Genomic DNA, 23,880 nt, shown 5'->3' on the forward strand with positions numbered 1-23,880 from the left:
AGTGATGACAGTGATTAAACTTATAATAATTTTTTTGAATGATCTAATATTTTCATAATGTAAAATAAATAAAATGCATACTTCTATTACCTAAATATATTTATTTTATGAAAAAGTATAACTTTATTTATTTTAAGATGTCTTACTTTTGTTTTACGCAAATAAGTAACTAAATTATATACATTTAGTGTGTTTTTCATTTTATACGGTTTTACATAGCAAAATCCAAGATTTCAATTTACACGGTTTTGTCCGAAACCTATCTTCCATGTAAATTGAGAGATAGGCATAGTTAATACATGAAACTCTAAGCGTGTTTTATATTCCTTTCTGTTCAGCCTGCAAAATTTGATTTCACATGAGCTGGTGCCCAGAGATCTTTGTAGAATTTGATAGAAGAATATCATTTTCTAAATTGTGTAGTGTCAGCCAACAGTGAATGATGCAGCCCGAGCAAAATGTATGTTGTCAGTCAACAATAATTGATGCAATCCAAACGGAAAGTATAGTGTTTGTTACCAGTGATTGGCATGGTCTGAATGGAAAGTATGGTGTTAGTCATCGATGATTGACATGGTGCTTAATGTGTTAAGAAATAGTATCATTATACTTATAATTTTCTTTTAAATGGCCAGGAAAAGAATTTCTTCTGTTCCAAATCAATAATATTTGGAGTGGTCACATCTCATGATATCTGAAGGCAGTTGCACTTATGTATATACAAGTTTTACTTATTAGATATATTGGGTCATGCATATTCTTAAATCTGCAGAAACTTGCCAAAATATATTTTGTTATTATCTGATGAATTAAAATTAAACAATAACAAAATAACAATAGTAATTGTACATTTTACTAAAAATTCAAAAGCTTACTGCAAAATCTCTCAGCTCTGTGAGCCAAGATGAACTAGAGTCTCGTCTTCATGCTCTAACTGAAAACCTCATCCAAAAGCAAACCCTTGTTGAAGCACTAAGTACAGAAAAGAATTCCTTAGTTCTTCAGCTTGAAAGATTGGAGGTAAGTAAATTTTGTTAGTCTTAAAAATGAAAGATGAATTTTTCCAAGAAAATATAATTTGACTTTTCTTGTATGTTTACATTGTTAACAGTTTTAATAGTTATTTTGGTAAACTTTATATTTTTCTCAGCAACAACTGCGAGATGCTCAGAATTTTGGGATGCAACAACATGCATTTGTTGGTATTAATAATAATGAAACAGGTATGTTTGGGGCATTTTTTATGTTTGTTGCATTAATATTGATGTTATGAGTATTGTGTGTGATGTTATGAGTATTGTATGTCAATTGTTTAAATTGAATTCATGGTTAGTTGATTTCATTACCTTTAGCTTAATTCTAGTATATACATATTACTGATTTTAAAAAAAGTTTTAATATTAATATGCAAATAATAATTTACAGACATCATGATTTTGCAGAGATAGTTTAGGTTATTTGGATATGGCAAAGCACACAAAGGTTATCTGCCTAAGGTCAGGAATGCTTTCATAAAAGACTTTTTAAGGTAGAATGGTAGGTTTTAAAGTAGCCTTCGCATTATGTGTGGAGAAAACCATGAAAACCAACCACATAGTCAAGTGAATTCAAACCTCCTGGATTCGAATTCATTTGAACTACCAGTATTCCAGCTGTCTTAGCCAATTGAGGCCTGAGCTTGTTTAAAAGCAATGACAAAATTCTTACCTTCATTAATAGTATTATATGACTGTGAAGCAAAGCATATTTTATATCTGAGAGAATATTATAACTATTTATATATCATTTTATTTTATTTTGGCAGAGTTGTTCGCAAAAATGTTATAAATACATGGCAGCCAAATTTGATTAAAAGCCAGTTCTGAATGACATAATTTTAGTTTTTTAAATTATAAACTTTATTTTTGGAGGACAGAAATTAAATTTTTGGTTATTATTCATATAGCCTAATAGTAGTATTATAAGAAAGTACCTGAAGATAAAGTGTAAATTGAAGAGCAAAACAGCAAAGCATTTCTCTCCTATCGAGAGACATTTTTATGAAGGATTTTTCAAAAGAATTAAACTAAGTAATCTTCATGTTGCAGCCAAAGAGCTGACATCTAAATCAGAATAAGATTTCAGTATTAATACTCGTTCACCTGTGTTTGCTATAATCAAGCAAAACAATTAGCAGGTTATAAGGTAACATAGCAAATTACTTTTAGAATTTATATTATAGTTTTAGAAAAAGCATTTGATAACATAGAGAATCTATCAAATAAATATGCAAACTTAGGACATAAAAATTTTATTTTACAAAATTCAGGGTACATCAACCTTATTTCCTTCAAATTGCTCCCCATTTACTCCATTTGTGTTTCTTTTGTTCAGATTATGCTTGGACGTCTTCAGAAATCAAGCTTTTCACCTGCCTCATCATTTCAGGTTTTTTTATCTCCATATCATTCCATTGCCACTCCCACATGACCCTTTTGTATTTCATAAATTAAAAAATTCTGAACGGGCCAAATCTGATGAGAGGTAGTGTGATCTAGTGAGGCTATCAAAATAGCAAACAGTCATTATGAGATCATTGTTGAGATGGAGCATCATTACATAAATTTGGTCATATTCACTCTTTATTCTTCAGAAAAAAATTCCCGCAATGTTTCATGAATTTCCTGAGAGATTTTTCCAAATTTCGCTAAAATTTGATGTTGAGTTTTTATTCCACTTGTTTATCAATATCTCCTTTGTTGAGAAGTGATGGAAAAAAAGAAAGAAAACTTTAGTTGGTATGCTTGCCTTCACAATTTACAACAAGGCAGCCAGTGCACATGAACAAACACCAGTCACATTTTTGGCATATTTTTTTAGTGAAATTAAATTAATGTAGAAGTAAAGTAAATGTGCAGAAGGAGCAGTTTAAGATTTTAAAATGCTAATTATCCATTTTTTATTTATTTTTTATTTACGCATAACCTCAAGTCTTAATTACAGCAGCAGCATCTAAGATTCATTGTAAAGAACACTTTTCCTTTTCAGCTTTGAAAATGTTTGAAATATTTGATTAGCTGTTATTTCCTGATTAAATTAATGAGATCGAAATATTTCCATATATTAATGCTAAATTTTAACCCTTTCGACGCTGTGGTTTTTTTTTTTTCTGAAATTAAAAAATTTCTCAGAATGTCATGAATAAATAGAATTTTCTTGATTATAATTTGAAAACGACATTTTAACTTTGTACTGTAACTCCTTTTATTCCAGTATGCACCCAACCTGAAATCAGATACATTAAAATCTGTCAAAATTTTTCATGTGTATTGAATTGGAAAATCACCTTTCTATACAGACTTTTACATCCATAACACTTAGAGGATTAAAAATCACACAATATTGAGAATTTGAATATTTCAAACTGCAAAATGGGGCAAAATACTTAACCTAAAAATAAGTTATGATATGATAACCATGTAGCTGAAATTTTATTGATGTTAACCTAAGTTCTTTTTCTCTAATATTAAGCCAAATTTTTCATAATAAGCCATCAGGAAACATATAGCTATACCTAAGCAGAGGAGGGAGGCAGCAAGAACAGCTGACATATATGTATTTTAATTCTTATTTGCCTTTCCAAAATAGTGCAAACTATGGAATCAACAATGTAAATTTCTTTTTAATTCTAAATGTTTTTTTTTTTTTTTTTTTTTTTTTTTTTTTTTTTTTTTTTTTTTTTACAAAATGTTATTCTACCAAAGAAAGATAGCAAAATGTATTTTTACAGAAGTTCCATTCAACTACATTAAGAGAAATATTTGATACTGGAAATGTGAGCAAAAGTTCTAAATTTTTTAGACTTTCTAAACTAGTTTTAGGCTTATTCCTACCCATGAAGCTTTTAACAAATTATTGAAAGGAATAATTAATAAAATTATTAAAAAATTGTATTACACATATTCTATTTCATCTCTAGAACTTAAAACAAAAGCCATGTTTCTGGAGAATTCATTTGACAGTCCATTAACAAGAAAAGTTAAGAGAGTATATGGAAGCATTGATTCATTCAGGTCAGTATCAAAATTTTCTCGGGTGTGATATATGATATTTTAATCTCTATAGTAACTTTAAATATATAGATCTTGAGATCTCACCTTATTCGTCTGTATCACACACAGTAAATATTTTGTCATTTCTTGTAAATTAAGGAAATTTGATTGATTTTCAGCTTAAAATAATAATAAAAAAGTATAGTTGAATATGATGTATAGAAGCACAGAATTAAAATTATTTGCAAGGATGTTTGGATATATATACAAATTCTAGCTAAAGAACTCTTCTGTTTTTCTAGTTTTTAGTCAATTTATTTTTTCATCTTAAAGTAATGACTGGTATGGTGCAGTGATAAAGATTATTGTTTGACAAACTACAATAAAAATTTAGTAACGTACTATAGTTATGAAGAGAGTATAGCTGTATTTGTAGACTCATAAATTCCAAATACAGTCAAAAGCTTTTTATCCGGACTCGTCGGGACTTCGGCGATTCCGGATTATCGGTTTTTCTGGATTATAGATGATCAATTTAAATCTGCTAAGATGGCATGCAGAAATTATAAAATTAAAAATATGAAACCGTAATTTATGAAATAAAGAGCAATTATGATCTAAAGGGTATCAAAATTTACAAAAAAAAAAAAAAAAAAAAAAAAGCTTAATATTTATTTGTTTACTTTATTAAACATTTCTTTCAACGTGCTCATGCGTAAAGCATACATTAGGCATAGTTGAAATTAGAAAATTGCAACCAGAAAACTATTTGATGTGTATTCGTGATATTTATAATGACGAGGAATTTGATTTAAATCCTATCAAAGACGGAGTACATCGAGATGAAATACTACATTTAGTAAGGAATTATAAGCCGAATAAAATAAAAACATCTGCCCTGAAGATAAGGATAGTGCTGACAGATCAACTTCCAGTTCACTGCTCGCCGCCCCCTTCCACAGAGCAGCGTGAAATTGATAAACAGATTTCGGAATGGTTAGAGAAACAAAGGATGTGCCTTTATCCATTTTTTGCAGCAGTTCCATTTTTTGTTTGATGGACATTGAAACATGCTTTCGCTTTGTAGATCCTCTGGCAGCTCCAGAATCATAAATTCTTTTTGACATAATCGAAAGTTCAAGCTTACTTTTATAAAATTGCTCTAACAGTCTGCAAAAAATAATAAGCCGTATCCAATTAGAAGATTAAGGAAGAATGCAATCTGCAACATTAACTGAAATAGATAATTAGATAATTTTAGCTTAGCTTATACCGTCCGTTATACATTAAATGTGCATGCGTAAACGTATTATGCACATGCGATGCATTTACGCATGCGCAGAAAGTTTGTAGCTTTGAGGTTTGGATTATAGATCATTCCGGATTATGGACGTACAGATTAAAGACTTTAGACTGTACTATGTTAATTAATCACTTAACTGTTTTGCCGTTCAGGTGCCGTGAAGAAAGACTTTTTTTATTTGCCCGTACACCATTCGAGCAGTTTATTTTTCTACACCAAACCACTGATTTTCCCAGGCATTTTTGACATTTTTTACTTTGTGGTGTTTCTAATAGATGTTTCTAGTACTCCAGGAGAGATAAGTTTGTAAAATCAGTTCAATGATACATTTTACCGCTTTTCATTAAGTGAAAAAATTCATTCAGTTTGTTTGGACGTGTTCAGTGTATTAGGCTTTGTGAATAGTATTACTTCCCAATTCTGTCATGAAATAAAAGAACAATGGGTGACAATAAATGGCTCACAACAAAATATAATTCTGATATTGGATCAGGTAGCGAAACTGAATTTTCTATAAATGATTCTAGTAGTTCTGAAAGTTCTTTATCAGAATTCTCAAGTGATGATGAAAAAAACGGAAAGTTCAGAATTGTTTAATTCAGGTTCAGAACTTTTAAGAAATGGATACTGGTAATTCTCCTCTGGAACAGCCGGGATTTTCTTTCACAGCAAATTCACTTCTTTCACATTTATCTCCTGTAAAGTGTTCTTTCCAGTTCTGCAATTTCGTGATAAAAAAGCCAACTTTAAATAAAAATTCCTTCATTTTGCCGTAATTAAAAATTATCTTAAATTAATAAATGCATTTTTGCAGCATTGCAGCTTGTAACAGTTTTGACAACTTGCAGCATTGCAGCTTGTAACAGTTGAGTTTGCATTTTGCAGCTTGTAACAGTTTTGACAGCTGATTTGAATTCATATAATCGGTTAGAATACAAAATTATTTATAAAAAATATGCTTATTTTTGGTCACAATATTGCAGTAAAATGAAACAGTTAAGTGGTTAAATTAAACTAAACATATATTCAAGTAGACTGACTGACAGGAATGATACTTGAACATAGATATTATGGATTACCTCCTCCTGATAAAAAAATGAGTTGGTATTAATTTAGAATGATGATATATATATATATATATATATCTTGCAGATACAAAGGTTTTAAACATAGTGCTGAAGGTTATCCAAAAAAGCAGATAAAACTTTTAGCCTAAGTTGTTCAAATTTCTTGTCATTTAAAAAAATTCTAGGAAAAAAAAACAAAGGAGTATGGAAAAAGTATAAAAAGGCAGAATAAATTTAAATGTATATTTTTAGCAGAATTATTTGGGATACAAAAAGATGGCTACTGTATCAATTTTTTTTTAAAGCATGTAGATTTTTTTAGTGAAGAATTTAAGTTTTAATATGTTATATATCACAATTCCTTTGTTATATTATTTATGGTTAGTATAACTGTCACATATTTTATATCTTTTATTATATGGTCAATGCAACTGTTGTATTAATATATGAAATTTACAGATGTATCTATTTATATATGAAATTTACAGATGTATCTATTTATATATGAAATTTACAGATTTATTTGTACAAGGTAACAAAAAAAAGTTCTTGGCATTTCTGATATGATATTGGAAGAGTGAACCCCAACATAAAAATAGTCGCCAAACCTGGCGATAAAGTGGTTCGGATGGGAGTCCAGACATTGACTAAGAGTATAAAAGTGCATTGCATCAGTACTTCAAACATAACTCACACAGCAATTGATTGAAATGGGTGCATCAAAGGCACTCGTTTGGAGTTGTTTGCTGTATGATTTTAATGTGGGCCTGTCAGCAGCAGAATCAAGTCATCCAATTTGCCAGGCCTTTTGGGGATGATGCCGTTAACTAACAAACCACTAGGCAATGGTTCCAGAAGTTCAAGTCAGGGGATATGTCTCTTAGTGATGCACCGCACAGTGGTCGGCCACAAGCACTGGACGATGAGGCCCTGAGAAAGCCATAGAGAGTGAGAATAGCCAAACATATAGTGAGCTTGCTGCACACTTCCAGATATCTGATGAAATGATCAGACTCCATCTGCACTGCATAGGAAAGGCATACAAGCTGAGCAAGTGGGTACCCCACTCACTGTCTGATGCAAACAAGCAACAGCATGTCACTGCCTGTTTGTCATTGCTTACTCAGCACCGCAATGCACCCATATTTGATTGAGTACTCACCAGCGATGAAAAATGGGTCCAGTATGACACACCCAGGCATTCCAGACATTGGTTGTCACCACAGGACCACGTGTCTCACACTGCGAGACCTTCTCTTCACCCATGCAAGATCATGCTCAGTATCTGGTGCACTAATTGCCAAGTGGTGCACTAATGAGCTCCTGCCAGTGAGCCAAACCATCATGGCAGGCCTGTGCTTGCAGCAGTTAGAACATGTGCTTCAGGCACTGATGCATAAAGAGCCAGTATTGGTCAATCACCTCAAGGGTCTACTCCTCCTCCAACAATGCGAGTCTATGGCTCGGGAAGCCAGGGACACCATCCAGCAACTGGGCTGAGAGACATTACTCCATCCACCATACTCCCCAGACCTCGCACCAACAGACTACCACATTTTGCATTCCCTGGACAACCATCTTTGTGGGAAATCCTGCAACAACCGGCCAGACCTCAAAAAGACCCTCACGAACTTCTTTGCATCCAAGACTCCTGACCACCATGGCTCTACACAGCTAGCCACTCATTGGCAAAAGCAGTGGAGGCCAATGATGATTGCTTTGAGGATTAGCAGTGATTGTTGTTTGTTTCATGACTTTTTCCCTGATTGTCCAAAACGGCAAGAACTTTTCTGGATACCTTATATATATATATATATGTGTGTGTGTGTGTGTGTGGGTTCTTTAGTTTGGCAATCACAATTCATATTCAAACAAAACACATTTAATGAAACATTAATACATCTATAAGATCGTTCATCTATTAATACAGCATCTATATCATCTTACATCTATAAAACAACATCTTACATCTCTTCTCAAAAAACAAAGTGGCGAGAGTTCTATCAATTTCACTCGTGCAATCAACAGCTAAAATTTAGACAGTGCGTGAGGAAAAATATTAAGCTACGGATTTAAAATCCCACATTCGGCCTTCCTGCTATGCGTCGACCTCGACAACATTATTCTATTCTTGACATTATAAATCATTGGTCATCTTACATCATCGTTGTCTTCAGTAAAAGAACCATCATAAAGAATAAGCCGAAACCTAAAAAGAAATATGAAAGGAGAGGGGATGTGCTAAGGACAATATTGAAAGGAAACATCTTAATTGTCCTTCATCTTTGCAACTATAATATCGTCAACAGTCCCTTCTACTTTTCAGAAAATTTCATCTAAATCGAAAAATATCTTCAATCTTTAACATTTTTGGTAAACTTCATTTCATCTTAAAAATAGCATTAACTGAAATAAAAGTCTTTATTAGGTGAAAAATCACAGTTCGATTATCAGTTCTGTCACGCCAGGTTTAAATGTCATAATCAGTATTATTTTATGCATCTTCTACTTAAGTCCATGGTTTTATGTATTCAGTGCATGCACTTGTTTTAGTGGGTGCTTCATGATCTCCTTCTTTTACAACATCATAGGAGACATTATTCTTTATTTTGATAATCTTATACGGGCCTAAATACTTTGATTTTAACTTAACGTTTGATCCAAATTGCGTTCTTTTGATACTAAATCTTTAATTTCATAGCATTTTGGAGAACGTCTTCGAAGGTTATATGTGTTATACGCTTTCTTATTTCGTTCTTGCACTTTAAATATTTGTTTCTTCGTGTCTTTTCCAAGTTCTTCTTGTTTGGAAAATAATCACTTCTCCATAATTTTTCTCATGCGATCCTTTTCAAAAGGTAGCTTTTCTTGCATTTTCAGTTTAACATGTTGAACTTCTTTTTCTTTCTCAGATAGGATTTTATCTTCGGTTCTCATCTGAAAGTTTGCAGCTTCTACTTCCTTCTTTGCTTCTGATAGTTGCTTCTGTAACATTTCTACAGTTTGTTCTGATACAGAAAGTTTTCTTTCCAAAGATCTAACTTGTTGTTTATGAGCATCCAAATCCATTTGTAAAATATATTTTTCTTGTTTTAATTGTTCTTTACCTATAATTGGTAAACGTCTGGGTTTCAAAGAAATATGTTGGTCATCTTTTGAAATACTACACATTTCAATATTAGTAGATTTTCCTTTGCCTTGTCTTCCTTTAAGATTTTCAGATATACCAGGATCCAGTTCTTTAGCTGGAAGTTTCTTTTGCTGTTTACTCTTTCTTACTGTTGATATTTCTGTTTCACCAGCATTATATTAGTCTAGTTTCTCAGATTCCGAATTCTTTCTTTTTCTAGATCTGTTTGGCTCTGAAGTGGGTTTTTTTGGATTCGTTAATTCTTTCATTACTCTTTTTGACTTGCTGAACATTCTTAGGTGGGTTTTTTCTTTTTCCTTTATGAATGAAATTCTTCCCTTTCTTTACATTTTGCAATTTTCCTTGTCCATGTTTAACATCACTTTTCTCTTCCTGAGACACATCTTCCTTTAATTCATCTTCAACTACATCTGTTTCTTCTATAGGGTTTTCAGTTTTACTGGGAATATAACTTTCATTTAAGTATTTTACTTTGGAATATTCTTTAGTAATATCTGAACAATTATATAATCCATTTTCTTGACCAACAGTTATATACATTAAATTCGATTCATTTTCATCTTCTGCTACTTTCATAGATATGCCGTTCTCGTTTATAATAATTTCCATTTGCGAAAGCAATTCATTTCCAATAACAGCATTTTCTTTCATTGTTCCTTAAGGTACAACATAAATATTTGATTTAATTTCACAATCATCAATTTCTATGGAACCTTTAAAATAACCAATAGGTTTTACTTTACCAAAGCCTACGAGAATCAAGTCGGAAGAATTAATACTAGGTGAACCAATTACTTTATAAATATTTTCCGATACTATATTTATATCACTTCCTGTATCAATCAGAGCTTTTATTTCTACATTATCTATTGATACAGTTTTATGCATATCATTTAACTGCTTCTTTACAAATATGTGATTCACTCTGGAAAGGTCTTTTATATTTGTCTTATTTTTTATACATTCTGCGGCTACGTGACCAAATAAATTACAACGAAAGCATTTTTTTCCCTTGCTCTTATTTTTGCAAAAATTCTCCGTGACGAAGATTTCTGCAGTTATAGCAATGAATATTTGTTTTTATTTTAGTTTCAAAATGGTCGCGTCTGGTTTTAGAATTAGGCTTAACGGATTTATTTTTATCATTATCTAATTTAATTTTTTCATATATCTTAAGTTTTTCTTGAAATTCTGCCAAAGTTTTACAACCACAAAGAATAGCTTTATTAAATGCAGAATCGTTTATACCTTTAATAACATATTCAAATAAAGCGGCGTTTTCAATATTACCTTTAGAAGATAGATTTTTAATTACCAAAAAATATTCATATAGAGATTCTTTTTTTTTCCTGCATTTTACGTTTTGATAATAATTCGTGCAATTGAGCAGAGTTATACTGAACACCATATTCATTTACTAATAAAGCCTTAACTGCATTCCACAAATTAATGTTCATTTCACTTTCAATAAATAATTTTGCTTTACCAGTTAAAGATCTTTTGGCGAATATCAGTTTCTGTAATTCATTTAGTTTTAACAAATTAGATACATCTTCAAAGTTTTCAATGAATTTGTCAATCGAATTATACGGATTACCATCAAATTATTTAGAAATCAAACTTTCAATATCACTAAAATTTATATACATATTTGAAAACTGTGAAAACAGAAATTGAACTGACGACTTACTAATATTTTGTTTTACGTCATGATCTTCATCAAAAACAGCAAAAGAAGAGTCATTGAAAATTCGAGCAGTTGATGCATCGATTTCACTATTAACAGAAATATTCCTTCTGTCATCCAACATTGCTTCATATTCCTCTATTTGTTGCTTGTAATTTGATCCCGAAGTTTGGCAATCACAATTCATATTCAAACAAAACACATTTAATGAAACATTAATACATCTATAAGATCGTTCATCTATTAATACAGCATCTATATCATCTTACATCTATAAAACAACATCTTACATCTCCTCTCAAAAAACAAAGTGGTGAGAGTTCTATCAATTTCACTCGTGCAGTCAACAGCTAAAATTTAGACAGCGTGCGAGGAAAAATATTAAGCTACGGATTTAAAATCCCATATACACAAGTATTCAAGAATGAAATTGCTGAGTGAAAAATAGTTTATAGTTTTTTAGCAGCTTAATAACAGGAAGAAAATTATTTTGAAAAATTTAAGATTTCCTTTACAGTTAAAATTTATGTTGTCTAAAAGTTTAGGCCACAAGTAAGTGTGCACTAACAAGACAAATAATTTGATAGTATGGTAAAAGAAGTAATGTATGTCATTAATGAAAATTTTAGCAGAATAATACACTGCTTCTATATAAATAGAAGCAGTGTATTATTCTGCTAAATTTAGCAAATCATTTAATAATTTATATATCTATGTTATAAATTAAATTATTGTAACTTGAAAAATGTTATGAGTGATGTGTGTTCTCTAATAACAGAGAAAGTGGGAGGGAAGATGTTAGGAAGAATTATTTTTTATGCTTTCATTTATTCATAAAATTGTTGTAGAATATCATGTTATCATTGGAAGGAGTAACTTTCCATTTTAAATAGGAGATTAGATTTTAGTTTTAATTGGATACAGAATAACAATATTGTCTGACTTACCTTACTGAATATTTATTAGCATGTATGAAACTATATTAACCAGTAATGAATTTTTATATATGTAACTAATAACATATTTTTAATCATTTGATACATTTATTTATCTTTGTAGTATTCGGCTTGGAGTATTCTTTCGGAGGTATCCTATGACCAGAGTTTTTATTATAATATATATGGTGAGTAAATTACTAATCTGATTTATCACCTTTCTTTGTGGCCATATTTTCATCTAATATTGTACTACAAGGATGTCAAACTCGTGGCCCACAAGAAATATTTCTGCGGCCCAGCCAATATATCGGCAAATAATAATATATAATAATAAAATAACATATCGACGGAGAAAAAAATTAAATGTTTACTGCTAAGTAATTAACGATAATTTATTCAGCGTTAGATTACTCACAGTGAGCTGACACACACACTACTTAAATTACAAATGCGTGTGAGTAGCTTGCGTTCAGCTACCTTCGGCTTTTGGGGGACACGTGCACTCAGAACTTGTACGCATCCCCCGATAGCCGAATGTGGCCGAACTCATGGTCTCAGTTTTCCAATCATAGTTTTATACGATATATTGGTGCATGCACTTTGCTTTAATATTAATTATTACTTAATTCATATTGTTACGGATTTCATAGTTATTTATTTATTTAGTTTTTTTTATTTAGAATTGTAATTAGATTTGCTTCATGTTGCCTTAGCAATGCAGACAATTTTTGAAAAGACAGCTGCGTTGCAAGGTTAAAAATAGAACAGCACGTGCATTTAATACCTAATAAATAAATATCTCGTAATTGCTGTTGCCATCCACAAAAATCCAGATATTTATAGATGTTTCTAGTATATTCGAGAAATTAATTATAAAGCTTATAAAAGCCAAGAACAAACAACTCATCTCAGCAGTAGCTGTAGTTCTAGCGAACTGTTTGTTTACTTAATGCTGTGATTGATTTGTAGCGATTTCGCTGTGAGATAGAATTAGTTTCTCTGTTTTGAATTGATTTTTGCTAAACGTTTGACATTTTTTTGATATTGTTAGAATATTTTTGAAGAAATATTTCAGCATTTTGATTTATCTCTTGTGGAAAGAATAAATTTCTGTTAACTTTTTAGCGTTAACTGTGTTTATTCCAGCCCTTTGTATTCAGTATGTCTATATCAAAACCAAGTGGTAGTAAAATTAAACGAAAAATCGCTGACGAACATAGAAGAATATTCCTAGTAAAATGGGAATTAGAATATTTTTGCTATGAAATAAAAGATAAAATAATCTGCTTGATACGTAATAATACTATTTAAGTACCGAAGTTATATAATATTAAACGTCATTACAAACAACACAAATCGAAATATAACAATTACGAAGGATTAATGAGAGAAGAAAAGTTGAAAGAGCTCAAGTTAGGAGTGAAAAAGCAACAGTCCATGTTTAATAAAGTATCGCAAGAAAGTGAAGCGGCGGTACATGCAAGCTACGTCTTGTCCGAGTTGATAGCTAAACATTCGAAGACTTTTACTGATGGTGATTTCATCAAGGAATGCCTAATGAAAGCTGGAGAAATTGTTTGTCCTGGAAATGTGAAGGCTTTTCAATCAATTTCATTGTCTCGAAATACAGTTGCGGAAAGAGTTACTGATTTAGCCGCGAATTGAAGTGATCAGATCAAAGCAAAATCATCTAGTTTCGAAAGTTTCTCCATTGCCTGTGACGAGAGCACGGACATTAGTGGCAAAGCTCAATTAGCAGTGTTTCTTCGTTCTTGTGACAAGAATTTTAACATTTTTGAGGAATTACTGGAACTAATACCGATGCCTGGTACTACCACAGGAGAAGATACATTTACTTGTGTTTTTGGACTTCTGCAGAAATACAATCTACCTTTGGCAAAATTAAATTCTGTAGCTACAGATGGCACTCCATCAATGACCAGGAAAAACAAGGGCTTCGTAGCATTACTAAGAAAAAAACTTAGTGAAATTCACGGTTCAAACATTCATCATATGCATTGTATTATACATCAAGAAGTTCTATGCACAAAAGTAATAAATATGGAGAATGTTTTGTCATATATAAAAAAAGTTATAAATTTTATAAGATCTCGAGGTTTAAATCAGCGTCAATTCACTGCTTTCTTAAGCGAGTTAGTGAATATTCGGGTTTGTCCTACTATATTGAGGTACGTTGGTTATCTTGCTCCAAGATTCTCAAACAATTCTGGGATTTGAAAGAAGAAATATGTCAGTTTTTAAAAACGAAAAATCAAGACGTAAGTTTGTTTTAGGATCCAATATGGATACAAGATTTATCTTTCTTGGTTGATATAACCAAACACTTAACCAATTTAAATTTATAGTTACAAGGAAAAGATCATATCATTACGAACATGTTTAAAGCATTCAAATTATAATAATATATTTAATTAAAGCATTCAAATAATTAAAGCATTCAAATGTCATGACATAATTAAAGCATTCAAATGTCAACTAGTTCTTTGGGAAAAACAACTTAAAAATGAAGATTTGACGCACTTCCCGACGTGCAGCATAAACAAATCAAGTTTAGATGATACTTGGTCGTATCAAAAATACGCAGAAAAAATTGCAAATTTAACAACTGAATTTGATACGAGGTTTAATGATTTTAGTTCCCTCGAAGACAATTTTTTTTTTTTTTTTTTTTTTTGTTCGATTTTCTCAATAAGTATTGACTCAGTACCCAGCCATATGCAAATGGAGGTGATCGAGATTCAATGCAACTCAAATTTGAAAGCAAAATTCATTGAAGTGGGCATGCCTGAATTTTACAAATATTTACCAGCCAGGTTTGAAAATACTCGAAAATTCGCATATGAAATTATTTCCATGTTTGGTAGCACTTGTGCGAGCAGTTATGTTCAGTCATGAAAGGTAATAAGTCTCCTATTAGAAACCGTATTAATGATGCTCACCTTGGGTCAGCGTTGAAAGTTATCACTGCAAACAAAATTTCTCCCGAAATAGGAAAGATAATAGCAGAGAAGAGATGTTAAGTATCAGGACGTAAACATTAAATTTTTCTTGTTCTTTTCTATATAAATATATATATATGTTTATTATTGTATTATTCGAAATAAATCTACGTTTCTATGAATATTGATTTTTTTTTTCGGCCCACCTAAAGTTAAACCTCGTTTCTTTGGCCCAAGTGTACGTATGAGTTTGACATCCCTGTTGTACTACAATGTTCATTATTTGTTGATTTTACTTAAAACGATTAATATTTTAATTTCTGCTTTTTCCAGTTAACTATAAGTCATCCCTTTCATGTTTATGGTAGCACTACTTGTTTTATAACTAAACAATAATTCATGTTAAAATTACAAAGCAGGTAGTACTCTATAAATAAATCTAATGTATGATATAACATAATCCTTATAATATATGATATAACATATGATAAAAAGGTGTATGAATGCTATTTTTTAAGTAAGGTCTGTTTGTAAATACTATTTGAAATTGTGTATGTGCATGGGAAGGACTGCATACACAAGTTTTGGCAATTTTTAATCATTTGCATATGATTAACATATCTTATAGATTCTGTGAATTTCTAATTTATGTGACCTTTCCTTCTTGATGTGACAATTTCATTGTTGAGCAATGATAACTAGAATACAAAAGTAATTTTAGTCAAACTCTTTGAATTCTTATTTACCCTCCAAAGACTACATAGTAGGCTTTCACCTCCCAAACAAAATTGCCCTTTTTAAGAGCAAATTGATCTGATGCAGATATTTCTAATATGGATGGCAATATGATGTTAGAGTACTTATTTATTTTCCCATCAACTGTGAAAGTTATTGGAGTTTTTACTAAAACTGCACCAATGATTCAAGTGGAAGTTCGAAAGAACAGATTGCTCTTTATTTAGTCAGAAAAATAACAGATCATTATTTAATTAAATGATCAATAGATACAAGTTATGAATATGTTATATAAAATCTTATATACCTGTGTGCTCACACTTTGAGATCTTCTGATAAAGAAATTCATTAAACTTAGCTCCAGTCATTCTAGTGGTCAAATACCTAACAGAACATAAAATAACAACAAAATTGTCATTTTTTTATAAACTTAAAACGTCATAAATTCACAAAAATATGAATTTAAATGGTGCTGTGCTTTTCCACAATGTCTTTATTGTGCCATTATGACAAATAGTCTTTTAAAGTTTTAAGTATGCATATCATATACTACACAGTCTTTTAAAGTTATAAGTATGCATATCAGTATAACCAGTCTTGTTGTTTTAAAAATAATCCGCTAACTGCTATTCTGTATAAAGTTGGTGCCAAATTTAAATCTTTTTTTTTTTTTTTTTTTTTTTTTTTTTTTTTTTTTTCAAAATGCAAGAGAAAAACAGAGAAAGAGCAATTGACTGATAACTTCTTAATAAAAGCTAATTTGGCTTATTGAAGATCAGGATTACACAAAACCAAGGCAAAGTTGTTATGAGTGTATTGTAACACTACAGTTATCCATTATTTGTGATAAATTGAACTAGCAATTTTGTTTAAAACAGTGGACAACAAAATATGTAAGAACTGTTATTAGTCCTTTTTTTCAGGTAATGTTTTCATTTATGGATTGATTATTATAGTAAATGTATGCTTCTTGAAACTTGTAAACTTCCAAATATTGGTGATTTCCACATTTACTCTACTATGATTACTTCAAAGTCAAAGGTAAAATGCAGTCATTAAAAATAACAATTGTAATTTTGAATATTATTTTATGCATTTGTATTTAAATTAGTTAATTCAATTATCCATGCTCTTCACATCAAATTTTTCAATTGTAAATCATTGTATATATATTTAATTGCTTTTAAATGTAGTAGTTTACAAAATAATCTTTTATGAATTCATTATCTGCTTTTACAAAATGCTACTTGTAAAAATTATGTTTGTGTTTGTACACTTACTTCTTAAGCTAATAATTCAAGTAGCATTTTCCATTTCTTCTGCAGAGTCCATTTGCCTTTTAATGACTAAACTGTAATACAGCGATAATTTTTTAATACATCATTTACTCATTTATTGTTTCTTCTTCTTATTATTATTATTTTTTTCTGTGTCTCAGGCTTTTTCATGTATCAAGCCTGAGTATCCATTCTCTTTTGAATATGATCTTTATATTTTTCCCTCTCACAGTTAATGAAAGTAAATTATAGTTTTAAACATTGTTGCTCTATCACTGTTTATTGATGTGCACGTCTGCTAAATGTATTGTTTCATTGGCAAGGTGTTTATACCATTTTCAGATATTACTCTAAAGTACATGCTTTTTGTTTATATTTATTATGTGTAAAAAATACTATTCAATTCTGTATTTTATATTCTATCTTATTGTTTCTTGCCTGCAAGAACATAAAACCAGTTGGAAATCGTCGGCAACTTATTGAAGTTCATATGTATTTGTAGCAGAAGAGATCATTTTATGTGATGTGCTCTGTATTTGCCTTTTAAAAAAGTTTTCCATCCTTTTTTTTTTTTTTTTTCTTTTTTTTTTTTCAAAATTGTATTGCAGAAATTGTGTGCATGCTGGATGTCAAAGTTGTTTATAAAACAGCATGAATTGAAATTGCTTGTTAATGCAATGGAATTCTTGACATGTTACCATGAAAAATAGTAATCTTCTGAACACTATTGGTGCCAGAACATAAATTAGTTGTTCCATATAACCCATTAATCCAAATAACAGTCTATGAAGCAGATGGCACATTTCTTTACTAGAAAAATGATGATGAAGCAGATAATTGTTCACTTAAAAAATCATGCATGCTGTATTTTGGGCCAGTACATTCATGCAGATTAAATCTGGATCAATTACTACTGTTCAACCATATTATCTGCTTGGCTGTCAGTGGGCACATTGTATTGTGAGATCATAGGCATTTCAAGCATATTTTAAAAATAATTAGATGAAATGAAATAAAGTGAACAGCAAAATACTTTAAATTTCTTGCTATCCTTCTCTGACACCTAATACAGCCTAAATAAATACTGTAAAATGATAGCTTTTGATTTCAAGTTATTTATTTATAAATGACTTGCGTCAGTTTCATAAATTCCACAGTAAAATATTAAGTTCAATTTCTGTCCAAGGCTGCTCTGTAATGCACTAATAAATTTCATAACTAATAAATTTCACTTTTCTGTCTCTCATTGAATAAATTGATCTGAAATTCAATATGATTTTGGCAGAAAGGATTAAAAATATGGCATGTCATTTCGATCACAATCATTTAACTTTTGTGCAACCAAGATATCTTCTATTTTTATATATCAAATTTCAATGAAATTTTTCGGCTTTTCACCAAAAATTTCCCCAATGTATTAGGGGAAAAAGTTATTTAGCATACAGTAGCTCAAAGCACAATACTTAATCTAATCTAAATTCCAAATTCAGTAGTCAAAACTGAAAAGGAATATAGATACACAAATAGCTCCAACAGAATGATAATAATCTATTTTTAAATGGTCTACTTTCATTTCAATTAAAGGAAGATTATATCAGTTCAGCAATAAAAACTCAGAATAATGTCAGGCAGCATTGCAACCATCTGTATTTTGTAGCTCAAATTTTTTTAAATTTCAGAAACAAATTTTAATACAGCCTTTTCTTAAGGCAATAAAATATATGTTATTAAATTTTGTATGAGCATGAAAATACTCTTCACTGTACCAAAATCGTTATTCTGGTTTACAAAACTGTTCTTTTTTAAGTTTTTTTGGGGGGGAGGGGATCATTTAGCGAATAAGGTAAAATTCTCTGTGTTACAATTTTTGGAGCATGCTTAAAATCAATATGAATTTCAAAAAAAGAGAGAGAATATGTAAAATTAGGCAATAAAGAATAACAGATTAATATAGATTTTAAGTAAAACTATTTGTTTGAAAGCAGCTTACATAGATTCTTCATTTTCAGGGATAAAAAATTTTGAGGGGTTATTTTATTTGAAATCTGTGCCAATCTAAGATTCCGTTTTTGCCAAATTTTTACGTTTTAACATTAGCTTGCTTTCCTTCCAGTTAAAAGTAGTGAGTCTATTTGCTTTTTCTTTGTATATCATTGCATCATGTATTATTGCGTTGCTTTCTTCTTGTCTTTAAATTTTGTTATTTTTCTACATAACTTAAAAATTGGCTGCAACTCAATAACTTAATGATCCCCCCCAGATTGTCTTATTTAATTCTGTGTGATTGATTGTTTGAGATATTTTATGTCAGTAATATATTAATCATTTTTTTATTCTGAATATTTATTTAGCTTAATTTTAATTTTTGAATTATTAAAAATTAGTATTCAAAAGTTAGAGTACATTATGTGTACTATTTAAAATACTCTTAATAGTAATTACTCTGTTTGTTAGAAACATATTCATTTGTTATTTTATATCAATCTGAGAAACTTAAGTATTACAGTGAAAAATTCGAAATCCGAACATTAAATACCTGGAATGATCTAATAACTGGACTTCCAGACCATGACCAAAAAAATAAATAAATATGCCCCGCCCTCTTTAAAAAAAACTAGAAATGAAGAATATAATGTTCAACAAAGGAAGCAGATGTGCTGTAAATATGATTTTCCTCTTGACTAACTGAGATTCCTGCCTGTCACTTTCAAACACCTGCTTGTGTGGAAGTTGGACCTTAGCCAGTAGCAGTATATGAATGGGCATGATAGTGATGTTGGCCAGGATTACACTTTTGAGGGTCTAGTGATTGTGTGGGGAGGGAGGACCAGGGCTATGGAGTCGGAGTTAGGCAGATTTTGGGTTAAAAGGAGTCTGAGCTGGAGTCGCTAAAAACAGGTCGACTCCGACTCAACTCGTGTTTTTGTTGGACAGTTTGAATTTGAAATGAAATTAAAGTGAATTGAAAAAAATTTAATGACAAATTGAGTTATTATTTTTATTTATGGACTATATACATTAATAAAAAGTTATTTTCTATTTTATTGACATATTTATAAATATAAGGCAAGGAGGATGGATGTGATATTTTCCATTCTTGATTAAACTGATTCATTTAGTTGCAAATCTCACTGGTAAATTTACATAAGCAGCAATAGCAGCAAGAACTGTCAAAATTGATGCCATTCTTAGGAAGCGATCAGGAAGAGGAGCAATTATCGATCAAGCAGTGCGATGGAGAAGTATGTATTTGAAGATATAGAGATTGTTAGAAAGCCATCTTTGAACTTTCATTAAGAATGAAATTATTCTCAGAACAATTGGAGAATTCGAATCAGGACAGTCAAACTGCAGACTGTCTATCGTCCTCTTCCAGTAATGAATTAAATTTTGAGAAATATTTGGATAATATTGAAAAGGCTAAGTCAAAGCAAATGAAAATAAAGAACCAAGAGCCTTTAGATATAAAAATGAAAACATACAGACAAGATTTCTACACGGCCTTTAAAGAAATAGAGAAATATGATTGCTTTTCCAAGACACCTCTTTTAGAATTTATAAAAATTTATCCTGAAAAGTTAAAAAAAGTAGCCCTAAGAGTAACAACTCTTCCTCCTACTCAAGTCAGTGTGGAAAGACTTCTCAACTCTGGAGTTTATCAAATCAGATCAATGGTCTTCTAACAAGGAAGATCTTGCTTAAGCGGTACTGTTTCTTAGAAATTACTAATGCCAGTTTTTTCCATTTCATAATAAATGCTAATTAATATAAATAATTTGCTATGCCATAATTTTTTGTAGCATCTATTACTTCTTTTATATTAAAAAAATAAGCTGTAACCCATGTGTATATGTTGACATGATGAATGATACGTCGGAGTAGGTAATTTTCCCTACCGACTCCACAGCCCTGGGGAGGACCAATGCCACACATTTTGCTGCCTGGTATAATCTCTTCAGGTCCTAAATTCTGCCGTTTAGTATTCTCTAAATTCTAAAAATTTTACTGCTCTTAAATCCTGTTGCCCAGTGCTTCTCCTAAAGTTTTAAAACTTCTGTAAATTCTGCTGCAATGATGCGGGGACAGCCGGCCCTGTTTGGGGGGTTAGCATGCTTCAACCCGACCTAAAAAATAACCAAAGCCCCAGTGTCATGTCATCTTACTAGATTTAAACTGATGATACAATCTGAAATCAGTGAAGTGTGACAGTTCCAGATCTCGGACTTTGTACTGTGTTTCTGAACAGATTTCTGAACTGATGTTTTATTTGTTATTTTCATTTTGTCTAATGCATTCTCTTTAATGTATTGTGATGCTACAGTTCTGTACTTAGAATGCCAATGTGATTACACCACTTCTTATAAATACATAATAAATAATACATACTGTATAATATTCTTATTAATACATTATATAATAAAGTTCTTGAAAGGTTATTTCAAAGATTTTATTTTATTTTTCAGCTCCTTTTGCATTTATGGGTGATGATTGTCCTGCTCACTTATGAGCCAGAAATACACAATTCAAACTCTGCTACTGTAAAGAAATAATAATTTTCATAATAGCCTATTTTTATACACTTGTTAGAATTTGTCTGTTTGAAATTTCATATTAAAATCTTTTCTGTTATAGTTAGTAATGTCTTTATTATATTTAGATAATCACATCAGTTTATTCTATATCTGATAAACCACTGCTTATGAATCGCGTTTAATAGATATGATATTTACTATTTGTGTTATAAATCCTGAGTTTACTACTTTATGAATGAATGATAAATGATTAAATGCAGACAATGATTATTTAAAACTAAATATTATATAACTGAGGTCTGTTGTTGATATTATTACTCCTGTAATAAAAAGAAAATAATTGAAAAATGTTCCAATTTTTCTTTTTAAATAGTACGGAAATTGCTACATTTGAATCAGCTATTAACAACGAAAGTGAGCAAACAAATGAACAAACAAAAAATTGAATGTAAAATAATGAGCTTTACATCAGAATCATATAACAAGAATTAATTTTAAAATGATGCTGTTGAGGGATTTATTATAAGGATTTTATTATTAATTTTAGGAGAAAAAATTAAGTAGAGGACATAAAGGGGTCAAATTAAAGATAGGATTTTATTTTACATATTCTTTATCTTGCATGCACACTCTTGATATACAGGGTGAGCCAAAAGTTCATTAAAACTTTTAAAAAAAATTCATAAAAAAGGAAGAAATTATGATAAAGAAGTTTGGTTTGCAAGAAAGTGCTCATAAGAAAATCAGATTTTTTTTAACAACAAAAAAATTTTTAGTTAAAAATATTACCAGTAGAGGGTGCTGACATGCAAGAAGTTAAGCAGAGTTATGCAAATTAATCATGCAATAACAGACTGTGATACATGAGGATTTCCCATTATCTTTCAGAATGTTATTACCCAAGCGAGCATTGTTGGTGAAGTTGTTCTATTTGAACGGAAAGTCAGCAACTGTTACAATTTGAAGAAAGTAGCCCTTTGGAAGATCGGCCATGAAGTGGAAGACCCTCATTGGAGAAGAGCCAAATTATTGCAGTGAAAAACACCATGAATGATATAGTGGTTGACTCGTCCACGGGGAGTAGCAGTACTCATTAAGCTGGAAGGATATTGGATGTGTCATCTTTATCCTTACAAATTGCAGTCATTGCATGAGTTACAGCCGGGAGACCCAACTATAAGGGAATCATTTGCTGAGTGGGCTACGGCAAGAATTAAAAGCAACCCTAAGTAATGGTTCAACGTTTTCTGAACAGATGAGGGGCACTTGACACTGCATGGGAAAGTTAAAAACCAGAACACTCATATGAATCCTTGGGAATACGCAACGAAATCACTGCATCCAGCCAAGTTGACAGAGGCTTCACCTCATCTTTCATTGTCAGACCATTCTTCTTTGAAGAACCATGCCACATATCTGGCTAAAAATGTGCACCATAACTGCTCAGTGTTACCTCATTGTGACAGTCTTGACCGCATTAAATCAAAGAGATGTATCATCTGTAATAAGATTTATGCAGGATGGTGCATTGTCCCACTATGCCAATCCAGTAAAATGATTCCTACTGAGTACATTTTGTGAAGACAAAGTGATCAGTTGAGGTTGCAAGATCACATGGTCTCCACGATCACCTGATCTCACTCTGGTTGATTTCTGGTTGTGAGGCTATTTTGAAATCACTCATCCCCTTCAGTACTGGCCGAACTCAAAGATTCTGTCTATAGTGAAGTTTCTGCAATTCATTTCGACATACTGCATTCAGCTGCAATGGGTGTTGCGAGTCACCTTCGTTGTGTCGTACAGTATTCTGGAAGTAATGTTGAACACTTGTTATTGCAAGAATAAATGAATGGAGCATACTATTGTCCATGTTCTTTATGCTTTGGATTTCCAGCTCGCTCTACTGGTGACATTTTTAACAAAAACTTTTTTGCTGCTAAAAAAACTGACTTCCTTATCAGAATTTCTTCCTTTTTTATGAATTTTTAAAGTTTTAATGAACTTTTGGCTCACCCTGTATGTATGTATATATATATATATTTCAAGAGATGATAATTAAATCAAGAAAGGCGTTAAGCATCCAACAGGAAATACATACCACAAATTGATACAAAAATAATAAAATTAACAAAAAATTATAAAATTGTTGGAAATTTCCTGATTTTTATTCAGTTACAAGAAGCAGATTTCAAAATTTAA

General features: G+C 30.9%; 1 protein-coding gene across 7 annotated transcripts in view; it reads left to right on the forward strand.

Annotated features, from left to right (window-relative positions):
• Positions 1-21,780, forward strand: part of LOC118183735 (golgin subfamily A member 5-like) — a 96,488-nt gene extending 74,708 nt beyond the window's left edge. For 4 of the 7 annotated variants that reach the window (XM_035353331.2, XM_035353333.2, XM_035353332.2 and 1 more), the window contains 5 exons: positions 871-1,020; positions 1,151-1,223; positions 3,959-4,052; positions 12,299-12,362; positions 21,613-21,780. In XM_035353331.2, the coding sequence (XP_035209222.1) occupies positions 871-1,020; positions 1,151-1,223; positions 3,959-4,052; positions 12,299-12,362; positions 21,613-21,699 (468 nt within the window). In that variant the 3' untranslated portion in view covers positions 21,700-21,780. Of the gene's footprint in view, positions 1-870; positions 1,021-1,150; positions 1,224-3,958; positions 4,053-12,298; positions 12,363-16,581; positions 16,914-21,612 lie in introns of all 7 variants that reach the window. The other 3 variants (XR_015039664.1, XR_004757285.2, XR_015039665.1) reach the window with 3 other exon arrangements.
• Positions 21,781-23,880: the final 2,100 nt, after the last annotated feature.

This window comes from Stegodyphus dumicola, chromosome 2 (genome assembly GCF_044657685.1).
Source record: "Stegodyphus dumicola isolate Sdum_Otavi_A_Nest chromosome 2, ASM4465768v1".
In the NCBI taxonomy this organism is placed as follows: Eukaryota; Metazoa; Arthropoda; class Arachnida; order Araneae; family Eresidae; genus Stegodyphus; species Stegodyphus dumicola.